At 40.5% G+C, this 14,914-nt stretch overlaps 1 protein-coding gene across 1 annotated transcript; it reads right to left on the bottom strand.

Moving 5' to 3' along the window:
- Window positions 1-6,065: 6,065 nt before the first annotated feature.
- Window positions 6,066-14,267, bottom strand: tada2b (transcriptional adaptor 2B). The gene has a single exon (XM_043698436.2). It carries the CDS (start codon window positions 14,141-14,143, stop codon window positions 12,746-12,748), a length of 1,398 nt encoding a protein of 465 aa, XP_043554371.2. The 5' UTR covers window positions 14,144-14,267; the 3' UTR covers window positions 6,066-12,745.
- Window positions 14,268-14,914: the final 647 nt, after the last annotated feature.

Raw genomic sequence — 14,914 nt, 5'->3', positions numbered from 1 at the left:
AAGTCCTGCAACCACTATCTTGCTGTCTACAAGTTGCACTGCAGACGTTCAAAATTCCTCAGACAGTACCTTCCAAACCAATGACCATTTCCATCCAGAAGGACAAGGGCAACAGATATATGGGAACACATCCACGTTCAAGTTTCTCTCCAAGCCACTTACCATTGCTGTTCCTTCACTGTTGCTAGGTCAAAATCCTGGAATTCCCTCTCTAATGGCATTAGTTGGTCAACCCACAGCATGTGGACTGCAGCTCATCACCACCTTTTCAATGGCAACTAGGAACAGGCAACAAATCTTCGCCGACCAGAGATATTCACATCCCATGAATGAATAAAAATGCAATACCAGATAGAAAAAAGGTATTTGTTTTTGCTGGGAGGAACACCTAGGACCATTCCAATTTCATGATATGAAAAATAATAAAATATTGTTGAATGTGAGAACAGGCAAGGAGGATTAGATTCCTGGATTACTGGCTCAATTTCTGGGAAAGATGGGACCTGTCCAGATACAACAGATCGTACCTGATTTGACATTGGGTGGGATTGATTTTTAATCTAAAACAGGATATAGCCAAAGAGGTTGGGAGCTGCCACTTGTAGGAAAGTCCAGAGAGCTAACATTTAAAAATAATAATAGTACAAGGCCAACATGTTTCCAAAAGCTGAAGAGTGGGGCTAACAAAGTAGAGAACCCTGGCTTTTGAGGGCTGTACAGAATTGGATAAAAAAAGTTAATACCAGACAGGGGTTTGAAATAGTAGATACTAAAAATATAACCAATGCAGGGAGATAATTAAACAATTTGAGAGAGCAAAGAGGGAACATTACGAAAAATCCAAGGGCAGTCCATGTCAAGACAGGATATGGGTTCAGTAAAACGACATAGAAGATAATGTTGAGACTCAAACTATTGAACTCCATATTAAATTCTGAAAGCTACAGGGCTGAAGAGTATGGCCCATTAAGGACTAAGGTATGTGGAGCCAGAAGGTATTGCTAAAGTTTTAAAGAGTACTTTAATTGCTGATGGTGGTGGGGTTTGCAGAAGATATACACAAACCAGTTAGCATTGAATCTAGTCCATAAATTGGGATTCAGATGAAATGCATCCCATGCTGCTGAGGGAGACACGAGAGGAGATTTCAAAGGTTCTGACATGAATTTTCAAATCCCCTCTGACTATAGGATAGTTACCAGTGAACTGCAGGACAGCAACTGTAATACAATAGTCAAGAAGGGTAGTGAGGGTTAACAATGAAACTGCAGCCAATGAGTCTCAGGGATATGGAAACTATTGGGGAAAAGCAAATATCGGAGGGACAGAATTAATCTCTGTGGGGGTGGGAGAGGATTAATCAAGGTTGGTCAGTTTGTCAGGAGGAATCCAATAAATTTGATTGAATTTTGAGGTGTCTGCTATGAGGGTAGTGTAGTTGACAATCTGCATGGACCCCAGTAAGATGGTCTCGTGTGGCATATTGAATACGAAGCCAAGAGCTCATGGAATCCAGAGCAATTTGGCAGAATCAATTCAAAGTTTGCATTAGAGAGCAGAATGCGATGGTCGAAGGATATTTGTGGGACTGGAAGCCTGTGTCCATTGGCAGGATTCAGTACAGGGTCCGTTCCTGTTTGTAATGTACACTAGTGATCTTGACATGAATGCAGGACATGTCAGCAAGTTCACTATTTACCACACCAATTTTCATGTTTGCAAAGAGGAAAGACTACAAGATAATGCAAACGGACCAGTGGGCTGGACTGATTTAGCAAACAGACTTGCTAGGCTGGGGTTATTTTCCTTAGATCAGGAAAGGCTAGGGTAAAAGGTGCATAGACAAGCTAGAGGGAGAAAAACCTTGCCCCTTAGGAGAAAATAGCCAGGCAAGAGTTTTAAAAGCAAGGAGCAAATTGTTTAAAGGCTGAGTAAAGTCTTTTCCCCTAGAGTGAAGGGTATCTGGAACTCACTAGTTAGAGTGTGGTAAGGACAGGAACTCTCCAGATACTTTAGTATTTAGATGATAACCTGAAATGCCATAGCATTCAAGCGTACAGACCAAGTGCTGGAAAATGAAATCTGAATAGATGCTTGATATCAAGCATCGGCACTATTCGCCAAAGGGCCTTTTCCCATGCTGCATAAACTCTATGGAATGGTACCAAGCTACTGGTTTACAATTGAAATGTGTCCTCAGAACCTTAGGTTTATAAAAATTATACCGGTATTTCAGGTTTGAAGAGAGATTATCCAATTTAAGCCTGTTTTCTCTGGAGTTTAGAAGACTAAAGGATAATCTGATCAAAGTCAAAGACATCAAGAGGAAATGACAGTTTCTTTATCCTATTTCTGATAGGATGAGAAATATCATAATTCTACTTGTTTTAAGATAGTGACAGAAAAGGATAGGCCTGATCTAAAAAGTTCTAAATTGGAGGAAGGGCAATTTGACACTATTAGGCAAGAACTTTCAAAAAAGTGATTGGGAGCAGCTAACCACAGGTAAGGGATAGCTGGAAAACAGGAAGGCTTCAAAACTGAGGGTAAAGTCCAGAGACCGTATGTTCCTCTTAGGGTGAAGGAAATGACTAGAGAAATTGAGCTTCTGGTCAAAGAAAAAAAAAGCAGCATGTATCAGGTATAGACAGCAGACAGAGTGAATCCCTAGAAGAGTATAGAAAGGAAGAGTACACGGAAGGTGGAAATCAGGAGGGCAAAAAGGAGACATGAGATAGCTTTGGTAAATAGGGTTAAGGAGAATCCAAAGGGATTTTACAGATACATTAAGGACAAAAGGATAACTAGAGAGTAAAGGGTCCCTCAAAGACCAGCAAGGCTGCCTATATGTGCAATCACACAAATAGGTAAAATACTGATTTTCCATCCCTCTGGAGAGGGATATGGAAGTTAGAGAACTTGGGGAAATAATATGTTGAAAAGTGTCCATATCACAGAGGTGGTGGTGCTAACATCTTAAAGTGCATGAAGATGGATAAAACTCCAGGATCTGATCAGGTGTATCCTCGAACTGTGAGAAGCTAGCCAGGTGATTACTGGGCACCATGCCAAGGTGATGTGCTGGAAGACTGGAGGTTGGCAAATGTGATGCCATTATTTAAGAAACATGGTAAGGAAGAGGGAGGGAACTATAGACCAGTGAATCTGACATAAGTGCTAGGCAAGTTATTGAACGAGATTCTCAGGAATTGGATTTACATGGATTTAGAAAGGCAAGGACTGATCAGAGATAGTCAACTTAGCTTTGTGCATGGGAAATAAAGTCTCACTAACTTGACAGTTCTTTGAAGTAGTAATGAAAATGATTGATGAAGGCAGAGCAATAGACATGGTCTATATGAACTTCAGCAAGATGTTTGACAAGGTTCCAGATGGTAGCCTGGTTAGCAAGGTTAAATCACATGCAATCCAAGGAGAACTAGCCATTTGGAAACAATTGGCTTGAAGGAAAGAGAGGGGGTGATGGAGTGTTGCTTTTCAGACTGGAGGCTTGTGATCAGTGTGCTCTGCAAGGATCAGTGATGGCCCACTGCTTTTTGTCATTTATATAAAAGATTCTGATGTGAAGTTAGGAGATATAATTATAAAGTTTGCAGATTACACTAAAATTGATGGTATAGTGGACAGCCAAAAGGATTACTTCAGTGTACAACAGCACCTTGATCAAATGGGCCAAGTATTGGCAGATGGAGTTAATTTAGATAAATGTGAAATGCTGCATTTTGGTAGGGCAAATGGTAAAGTCCAAGTAAGGAGTGTTGCCACAGAGTGCAGGTTCATAATTCCTTAAAAAAGGGGAGCTCCAGGTAGACAGGGTAGAACTGGTGGTATTTGGTATGCTTACCTGTGTTGGTTAGTGCATTGAATATAGGAGTTTGGAGCTCATTTTGTGGCTGCATAGAACATTGCATTCAATTCTGGTCTCCCTGCTGTAGGAGAGGTGGTGAAACTTGAAAGGGTTCAGAAAAGACTTAAAAATGTTGCTAGGGTTGGACAGTTGGAGCTATAGGGAGAGGCTGAATAGACTGGGGCTAATTTCCCTGGAGCTTCAGAGGCTTGAGGGGTGATCTTACTCAAGTTTATAAAACCATGAGGGGCATGGGTAGGATGAATAATTAATGTCTTTTTCCCCCAGGGTAGGGTAGTCCAAAACTAGAGGGCATAGATTTAAAGCAAGAGGTGAAAAATATAAAAGGGATCTAAGGGGCAACTTTTTTTTCCACGTAGAGGGTGGCAAGTGGATGAAATGAGCTACCGGAGGAAGTGGAGGAGGCTGGTACAATTACAACATTTGAAAGGCATCTGGATGGGGACATGAATAGGAAGGGTTGAGGGGGATAGGGGCCAAATGCTGGGCCTTCATTGAAGATATCTGGTCAGCATGGACAATTTGGACCAAAATGCTTGTTTCATGCTGTTCATCTCTATGACTTTAATTCAGGCCAGATTGTTCAGGAGTGGTGCTGGGAAGCACTTCTTTACACAAATGGTGGCAGAAATTTGGAACTCTTCCACAAATGGCAATTGATGCTAGATCAGTTGTTTGATTTAAATCAGAAGATAGATAAATTTTGTTAAGCAAAAAGGCATTGAGAGATTATGGGCCAATGGCAATTACTGTCTATGGAGTCAAGCCGCACATCAGCCATATCTCATTGATTGGTGCTAACTTGCAGCTCAAGGGAGTAACAATAAACTGCAACAATAAAAGTGCAAAAAAACTGAGAAACAATTAAGGGTAGTTTAAAATTTTAAGGCTGACGAAATAATGTTTTAACAACTCAGAAGTTATTTGAAAACCATAGTATCAAATTAGACCACTAAATAAATAATTTCTTGTTGGACTTGATACTCACGATTTTTAATTAAGAGCACCATCCACTATCACAGAAACAATCTAGTTCTTCTACAAATGGGAATTATACAAAATTAGACAGATGGTTAGAAAATCAAACCAATTCAAAAGGAAAATGCAAATCACATTAGATTATATGGGGAGGCGACAGCCTTGTGGTATTATCACTGGAACTGTTAATCCAGAGACCCTGGTAATGTTCTTTGATTCAAGGTTTGAATCCTGCCACGGCAGATGGTAGAATTTGAATTCAGTAAAAATATATGGAATTAAAGAATCTAGTGATGACCACGAATCCATTGTCGATTGTCAGAAAGACCCATCTGGCTCACAGATATCCTTTATAGAAGGAAACTGCTGTTCTTAGCCTATATGTGACTCCAGGCCCTTAGCAATGCAGTTGACTCTAACTGCCCTCTGGGCAATTAGGGATAGGCAATAAATGCTGGCCATGAATGAATAGAAATGAAGCTAACACAATTTCTGTAGTTTAAGTTTTGTATATAGTTGCTGAAGACAGTTGAGAACCTGCATATGTGTTTATAGCTATCGTTAGAAAAAAAAAGTGGGGGTCACTAATGAGAAGCTACCGATTTCAAAAGAATCATTTGTGGTACATGGGCCACCATTTGTTGCTTACCTGTAACTGCCCTCAAACCGAATGGCTCTGGCTATTTCCAAACCACAGCACAGTAAAAACCCATCTGGTTCATTAAAACAAAATCAGCTATTCGACTAGCTTTTAATTTGAACCCGTACCACCAGAATATCAGGTTAAGATTAGTTATCACTAGTCTAGCAACATTACTACTACACCACCACATCCCCTAGATCTTCTCAACAAAAACTCTACATTAAAAAAGGTACAAAGCCTGAATACACTAAAACATTAAAAACAACCTATCCAACATTGAGTGTACCATCACTGTATGTACTCCTGTGGTTCATAGTAGTGGCTGCCACAAACTACCCAAAAGCAAACTAGAGATGGACAATAGACATGAGCCTTGTAGGATCACCCATATATTAAGAATGGTGAAACCAGGTAGCTAGGAATGTCCTATAGAGTCAAATGGTAACAGAATACTAAGAGCATTTGTGATAATCAGAACTATAGGGGTCACTGTTGAGGTCCTACTAGGACACCACTTTTTTGGAAAAACACAGATGCAAGCAACTTATGATCACATTCATTGTAACATGCAATTTTAATACAGCCATGGACAAAGTAAACAGCAATTATTCTCACAAGAAGCAACAGTCAAAAAAAAAAGCACTGATAAACGTAGAACACCTAATAAACTTTATAGTGTCTTGCTTGGCACAGTTCCTGTTTTCAATATGCTCTCGAATGGACTACATTCAGTTCAAAAGACATATGTACACATTCAGAGCAAGGCTGTAAAAAGCAGGTATTAATTTCATACCAACTATTCCAAGTTCCACTTCTGCACAATATTAAAAACTCAATGCACCAAAAGTAAAACACGCAAAAAAAAGTTCTGCAATTCTTTGTGCATCTCTTGCATGTTTAAAAACAAAAATAAAAATTTACAAAAATAATCTACATTTTCTAAGCACATGACAAACGTGGTAATGTATTTTGAAAGGTGCTTTCCACAGAAATAAAAAAAGGACTTAAGAATAAAAAATACACCTTCACTTCCTCCAAATTTTCTTAATGAGACAGCTAATATTTTTCTGTTCTTTGTGAAGATAAAGCTAAGATTTATGATCACTATTCTGCAAAGGGTCACAATAACCCATTTAAATTAACATTTATGAGAATTAATCCAAACAAAGATTGAGAATAATGAAGAACTGTGCCCCTTAAAGTCTTATTAATTGCTACTTTACTGCTGCAAAAATTGGTTAGGGTTGAATACTAAAGGCGGAGATATGAAATTTAGTTTCCTCTTAAAAAGATGAATACGTGAAAAAAGTTAAAAATTCATAAAACCTAGAGTGGTGAAGAAACTATATTATCTTTGAGCTGCACACAGGATACTGATTTTCCTAAGAAAGCAATTAAATTTGATTCTCATGAATTCTCAAAACAACTTAAACCAATAAGCAGCTTAGGTACCAGAAGGTTAGACAAAATAGAGAAATAGAAAAATGGTCAGAAAGTTGAAGGTGCTGTCCAATGACTATAGTTTGACTAAGTGATCCAGCTTGGCCCCTCTGCAAAATGATGGTATAAAAAAAATTATGAAAGCATTCCTTTTCCCAGCCTGATTGCATCATTTATGGTGGGTTAGCTTGTAACATTACAAATCAATTCTACATACCAACAAATCCCGAATACAAACTGGGAAGGTATCACTTGCCACAAATACAATGAACATTTGTCGGCAACAAACCCGTGAAGTTGCTAAGAGCAGATGCAGCAGACAAGCACATAACCACTCCTATAATTAATACACGTATTTACAGACAAACTATCCAAAGATGAGTCACTGCCCTTCTATGAAATCCTATGCACGTGCATATCACATTTAAAGCTGTGCTTCTACATAGCTATGTTTTATTACTCATCCCCCTTTCCAGGCAGTCAGAAATAAAATAAAAGCAAGCAGCATAGAATACAAGTTACAATGCAAAAGGCCAACTTAGTGGCTTGAGCTTCACTGACAAAAAAAATTAGAACCAATATTCTAATTAATTAAGTATATATTTTAAATTATCCCCTGTGCATGAATACCACAGCTTTATTTAATCCTCCTTTTCTGAAGTATATTACAATTTTAAATAAACCTGGCATCATATGTAGGTTCTCTTATCAGGGAAGAACTCCTTATCCATAAAAAAAAGGTAATTATTTCACAATTCATACCAATTAACACTTAGTTTGAGATAGAGTTCAAAGAAAAAAAGACACTGTCTTCCACAAACTAAAAATTTCAAACATATCACCAGTTAATAAATTACTTCACATTAGCAATGGCACCCAAGATGTGCCGAAAACAGTGCAAATATTCAATATTTCAGTAAAACTATGAATATTGAAGCTTTAGCTTACTTCAGAATTGCATAAAGCACACAGATTTTCCATTCGAAATTTACTGTACCAAAAAATGCTAAATGCTGACTACTAATAGATGCATCAACCTGTATCCCCCACCTCAAATTCTTAAACCAAGGATTGCTGGCAAACTTTATAAATAGCCATCAAGGTGAGAAATTTTAGTATAGTAAGTAGAACAGTTTCCACCAACTACCTATAAAACACTCAGATCTGGCACAATATGGTGCAAATCTCTATTGTCACAAAGTGCCTTAATTGCAAGCTCACATTTCTACTGTATTTTCACCAGTCTTTCAATCTCAGTTTAACAAATTCTTGCTAAGTCTACATCATATTGCAGTGCTCTCAGAAGCAGGAATTGGATGAATATGCTAAAATTTAAAGAGCAAAATTTTTAATCCCAAAAGCTGATTACAACCCATGAAAGACAGGACTTATGACTTTTTTTTTTTAAAAAAACAGGCCTTCTACCTCTAATCTACACAATGAGTCATTGTATCCACTGGTCCACTAAGTGACATACTTCTACTCTTAAGTGCTTCTCTTGCCTCAGATGGTCTTGACCCATTGCTATGAAGGTCTACCATTGGTCATGACAACTCACTAAAAAGGCCATACTTTCAGTGTCTACATGGCATTAGCCGGTTGCTTGATAGAAGAAATTACTGGTTCAATACAGTCACGATTGTAGCTGACATCAACACACTCTTCCCACCAAGAGTTCACATACGAAGGAAAAAAGGATGCATGGTCAATTTTCCCCTCTGTGAACACTAAAGTCAAATGTAGTACAACACATCTACCACTCAATGAGATCAGGAAATTCAGGGAGCAATAATTCAACAGCAACATTTTGGCTGGACTGACTTAGTTCTACACTGAATGAACTTCACTTGAGAGATTACGGCAGCAGCTTGGTCCAAAAACTACTTTGTGAATATTCAATTGTTTCAAAAACAATATAAATTGTAAAATCAAAAATAAGTAATAAAATAGCATACGATCTGGTTTCAATGAATAGTCAGCTAAACAGTGCATTAATTCCCAAGTTGGCTCTCGCCATGTAACATAATTGCAGCCTTTGCTTATTTTTCCAATGCTAAGAAATACACTTACAGGGATCAGAATATATTTCTACTTCATCTTAGCCTTTTCTTCTCCCCACCAGATTCTCATTTTTCTTTGTAAATTACTAACTCAATTTTAGTGCCAGATGTAGTTTAATGACTACTGTAGATAAAACAGGCACTTTTAATGAATGTTGCAGATTGCAGCACAGAGAGGACTCCATTCTTTCAACACTAAAATCTGCATCTAGGCCAGTACATGCATTATGGATGTCTCAATTTTCAGATGAAATTAATGTCTGCAGTAATGTTCATCCTATAATTCAATGCATGGGATTAAGGTGGTTCCAATTGTATTGTCAAGATGCAACAGTGCTTAGACAGACGAACCAGAATGGTCAATGAACAAAAACAGGTTATTTGGCTAAAAGATGATATGAAGCAGTTTTCATTTGTAACAATTGCTGAATAGTCAAATAATATGGGAATTCACGGTTTAATAAGTTGGTAAGAGATAGGAAATAGTCTACCCTCAATATGTCGAAGCCTAAATGTTCAGACAGAGGGAAGACCAGCTACTAGTCTGGTTTCGACATGCACGTATTGGAATGAACCCTCAAAAATCAGAATGATTACATGAGCAGAAATGCAATGCATACGTATTTATTAAGTCAAATGAATCAGAGTTCAGCATGCAGACTGCTCATGGGAAAAAGCCTTCAAAAAGTCTGGAAATATTCATATTATTCCGTTTTAACAGTAGTTTTGTCATTAAATTGTGGGAAATATCAGTGAGCAAACTAACACGTAAAAAAAAAGAATATCCAATTAAATGATCAGAAAGGAAAATAACATGAATTTCAGTTTTTGGTTTCAGAATCAGAGTAGGATCCTTACATTGATGCTGTAGCTAAAGTGACTCAAGATGAACTGTGTTCATGGATTCCAAATATGATGCATTTGACGGTTTTAAACCAGCATGATTGGATTTGACCATCTTTATATGATTATTAAATATGACAATTTAGTGATGCTATGGTTTTATTCACATTACAAACCATCATTCACCAACAGCAATAGTTCACATTTTATTCAACCTGTGCGTTTGGGAGGATTCTTCAAACAAGTAGGTTTATGCACCATGATCTATAATATTTAGTCAGGGATGACCTGCAAATATATATACACTTTCTGGTTGTGAACTTACAGTAGGCCAGCAACACATGAAAAGTCAGGAATTTTTCGTCAGTATATTCTGTGCTGTTAAAAAAAGATAATTGTCCAGCATGACTGGAAATTTATTATGTTACACAAACTAAATATTGAGAAAGGAATGAGTTTCTTCATGGAGGGGGAAGACAGTAATTTCTAGCTAGGAATATCCTTTCTCTCATAGCATTAGCACCTTCAAAATTTTCTTGGAGCACCATTATTTCCCAAAAATCTATTGCAACAAACTGGCACAGTTAGCAAGTGGTCTTGTAACATTTTAATGCATGTTTATTCACATTTAATTTTTGGTGCAGCTCTGCAACATTCCAAGCCAGTTCTGTAACTACAAAGTTACTTGTTAAAAGTTGCCCAAATTGACCTGTAAAATACAAAAGGTTGCAGATTTAATTCAGGTAGTTTTGATCTAGCTAGTTTAGTTAAAAATGGCACAACTCTTTCAGCCTACTTGGTTGACATAACAAACAGTCCCTTTGGAGGTTCCATTATACCTTAACAATGAATTATACCCAAAGCAAGAAAATAAAAGGATATAATTGAGATTCGCGCCCCCTATTAAAAAATGCCAACTCTGCAGCTCAATACATTATCCCACTTTCATAAGAAAAGATTTCTGGTTTTACGTCTTGAAAGGAATTTAAGAATGGCCAGACTAAAAGCAACTGGAAAAAAACTTGGTGATCAACAAGTACTGTGCCATCTGTATCCAGATGCCATAAAAGACCTCAGCACACATTTCAGAATTAACTGAACTTAATTTCAAAAATCCTTGACAATGATAAAAACTGATAACCCACCAGTGATTAAATCTTTTCAGTGGTCACTTTAGCTTTCTAGCATAAAAGGTCAACCACAAATTCTGCATTGCCTTTTGATTTGTTTTCCCCCCCACCACTTAAAATTTTGATTCCACACACAATTTTTAAAAATGCAATCTCATGGCACACCACTTGCCAACAGTAAGGCTACACATACCAAACATCTGTTCTCACTAACTCCCAGAGTCTTTGTTGTAGAGTAATACATTTTGCAAAAATATCTTTGCATTGGAGAGAAGTGTAGTTTCTTTGGTCCAAGGATAATTGGAGATTGACCGGCCAACTTCAACACGTCAGCGCTTACTTTTTATGTAACTACTGTTTTTTCTCCTTGATATTTTATCATCTCCCTCCCTTGTCACTCAGCATTGTGTAATGCAAAATTGCATCTGCCAACATGGGAGGTCCTGGACTTTAGTTGGTTGATGTTGGTAGAAGCAGAGCAATGAGGAGCTACTTCATGCAAAAAACCTTAAAGGATTAACGTCATACAGCGTACAGCTGAAGAAATAAACTGGTACAAACCTATGAATGGGACTGGTTTTGCACTTTATAGTAAAAGGGGAAAAACACTGCTTGTGTGAAGATACAGAACAGCAGAATGATACTGAGAAAGAATAAAAGGTTTCACTAGTTAAAATTCTTTGAAATTAAGCTCAAAATTTAAAGCAGCAGTAAGTGGCAAAAATAAGCCATTAGTATTTGATTTAATAATTTAAATGACTGTATACAAATATTTCTTGGAAGGCAATTTGTAAGATTAGCACAAAAAGATTTAAATAACATTTAAAAGTAAATGTTTGAACAGATCAATGTGCCAACCTCGTGTCACTGATTCATTGTGACATGGACCACTAATTTTACACCCTGTTGAAATATAGACCCAGATTCTCAATATTTTCATTGAGGCATACAAGATCATTCAAAAATCCACATTTTGAACAAATCAGAGGACTGCTGTGAAGTGAATTTACAAACTAGAACCTGATGCAACATTACCACCCCCACTAAAATAACAAGAATTCCAATGAATTAATTGTGCAGGAACTCAAAATACAACTGCCTAAGTTTTGCACAATTTTCAGATCTTGACTAAAAAGTTTAGGGTTGTCCTCTTGACAATCATTTTCTTTTCTGTTTTCAGAAGTTAATGGGGCCTGCCACCAACTTACATGGACCAAGTTTTACACAATGCAACCCCCAGGATCACAAACAGGCAATAAAATTTGAAGTCCTTCAGTGAATCCATTAAATACAACTATCCAATATTACACTCCTTCCTCCTACTCCAAACATCTTCTAGCTATCTACCAGAATTAGAGCTTGCCAAGAGGCCAGAACAATCTGTAGATTAGCAGGTCCTTGCTCTGCTTATCAGTAGAATAAGCTCAGGACAGTTTATTGATTTAGGGCCAGTCTATAGGTTGTGACCCCAAAAGGTAGCAGCCAGATGTAACCACCATTTTTCAGGTAGCTCTGATCTTGACCTTCAGCAGTGTTCTCCTTTAATGGCTCAACTGTCTTAAAACAAGGCTTGGTTAATATGCATGCTTGCTTCAACGCATCTTGAGCAAGTTTGCTTTGATTTTGTCAAATTCCGTGATATGAAAACCTTGTATTCCTATCCTTTATCTTTTAACAAAAAGAGGAACACCTTTGCCTTTCTTGGGACAGAGTGGCATGAAAAAAAAACGTATTTTCCTCCAGACGGGAAACAAGCGAAGTATCAAGAAGCTTCCCGAGCAATCCAACCGCTCTCCGTTAAGAAATTCAATATCCTCTTCTTTAAGACTTTGTCGAGGTAGCTGGGCAGGCGGCTCTTGGAAGGGATGCCCTGCCTCTTCTGCAGGTAGTCCTTGATGATGATGGTCTTGACGGTCAGGTACCGTGTGGGGCTCAGGTTGAGGGAGCCGCACAGCAGTTTCTCCCGCTCGGAGAGCAGGTCGAAGCCGGACAGGTGCTCGATGGAGCTGAGCTCGGCGGCGGCGGCGGCAGCAGCGGCGGCGCCGGCGGCTGCTGCAGCTGCCGCTGCGGCGGCGGCGGCCGCCGCCTCCTTGCCGGCCTCGTCCTTGCCGCGCTTGGCGGCGGCGCTGTTGCGCAGCTCCTTGCGCTTCTCGCGCTTGTGGCGGGCCGCCTCGTACTCGGCCGACTCCTCGGTCTTGGCGATGCCGTTGCGGCGGTAGCGCTGCAGCTCGCGGATCTTGGCCCGCAGCGCGCGCTCCTTGTGCAGGTTGTCGAAGCAGTCGTCGAACTCCTTGGCGGACAGGAACTGGCAGATGGGCCGCAGCTTGGCCCGCAGCTCCTTCTCCTCCTTGGTCACCTTGCGCTTGAGCGGCCGGTCCTTGCGCTCCTTGCCCAGGAAGGCGGGCACCAGGCTGTAGTCGCGGGCCATGTTCTTGCGGCGCTGCCGCTCCCGCAGCTTGCGCACGTACATGTCGACGTGGGCCCGCTTCAGCTCGATGTCCACGTCCTCGTCGTCGTAGTTGACGGCCAGGCCGCTGATAAGGGTCTCGGCGTCCTGCAGGTACTCGATCTCGTAGTCGTCCCTCAGCGGCATGTAACCGAGCTGTTGCTGCTCGGCCACAGTGATGTCGAGCGGCGGCAGGGGAGCCGTTAAACTCGGCGAGAGGGGCCCACCCCCCGGGCACGTGTGGTCAGTCACGCGGTTCGGGATGGAATCCGGGATGCACGCTCTGCCCAGGTTGCCATGGATATACATGCTGACGTAGTGCTCCATCACTTCCGGCGGAGCGCGCCCGCCCACATGCGCGGCCATGTCCTCCCAGTTGCCGAAGCCGTACTGCTCGATGGCATCGAGCAGCAGCTGTTCCTCCCGGCTCGTCCAGCCCCCCTCCGCCTCGGCTCCCCACAGCGTGAACCGCCCGCCGTCCACCAGCTGGTAGCCGTGCCAGCGACGGTGCTGCCCGATCTCGGCGCCGGCCGAGAAGCACTCGGGGCACATTTCGATGTCCTGGCACTCGGTGCAGCGGAGCCGCAGGCTCGTCACGTCAGCCAGGCAGTAGACGCAGTACTTCTTACCCAGCTCCGCCATTGTGCGACGAGCCTGCGCGCTCTCGCCCTCCCGCCTGCCGGCCCACCCGGCTTTCGCTGACTGTTCGAGCATGCGCCAGTTAGCGCCACCTGGAGGCGCTGGGAAGGAGCACTGGGGGAGGGTATTCAATTAATGGACTGTCACTCTGCACAGAGTTGGGAGGAATCTTGTTTTGTCAAAGCTCCTAAGTGTTGCTGTAGTTGTTTAACGACCCTGTGTGGACATACATGAGTTAAACTTTTGCTTTCAAAATTCCTACATATATAAGTCAGTTGTGCACAAATTTATAGAGAACGTTAGACCCCCCCCCCCCCTTTGTCAACCCAATTGTTGTCACTTCTGGTCTTATTCCCCCAATAAACTTGTCACTTGCTGTTTCAAGTAACCTTTTCAACCTTATTAGGGAGCTTAATGTGAAGTTGGGACCATAATATGATACAATTCATTCTGCAGTTTGAGAGGGGAAGGTAGAATCAAATGTAATAGGTAAAGGTAACTGCAAAGATATGAGGGAGATGGCCAAACTTGATTGGAAGGGAAGGCTAGGAGGGAAGACAGTGGAGCACCTGTGATAGGAGTTTCTGGGGATACTTTGGTGCCAAGCAGAAATTCATCCCAAGGAAAAAGAAACATGGAGGGGAGGGAGAAGGCAACCATGGCTGACAAGGAAAATTAGGGACAACTTAAAAGAAAAAAACACACAATGTGGTGAAGATTAGTGGGAAGACTTTAAAAACTAGCAGAATACAACTAAAAAAGCAATAACCGGGAGAAAATAAAATACGAGGGTAAGATAGCTAGTAATGATTAGATTCCCTACAGTGTGGAAGCAGGCCCTTTGGC

The sequence above is a fragment of the Chiloscyllium plagiosum genome, unplaced genomic scaffold (assembly GCF_037043375.1).
Source record: "Chiloscyllium plagiosum isolate Xiang-an unplaced genomic scaffold, Cpla_swu_hap1 HiC_scaffold_1, whole genome shotgun sequence".
Classification (NCBI taxonomy): Eukaryota; Metazoa; Chordata; class Chondrichthyes; order Orectolobiformes; family Hemiscylliidae; genus Chiloscyllium; species Chiloscyllium plagiosum.
The sequence above is the reverse complement of the archived record's forward strand: the minus strand, read 5'-3'. Positions and strand labels throughout refer to the sequence as shown.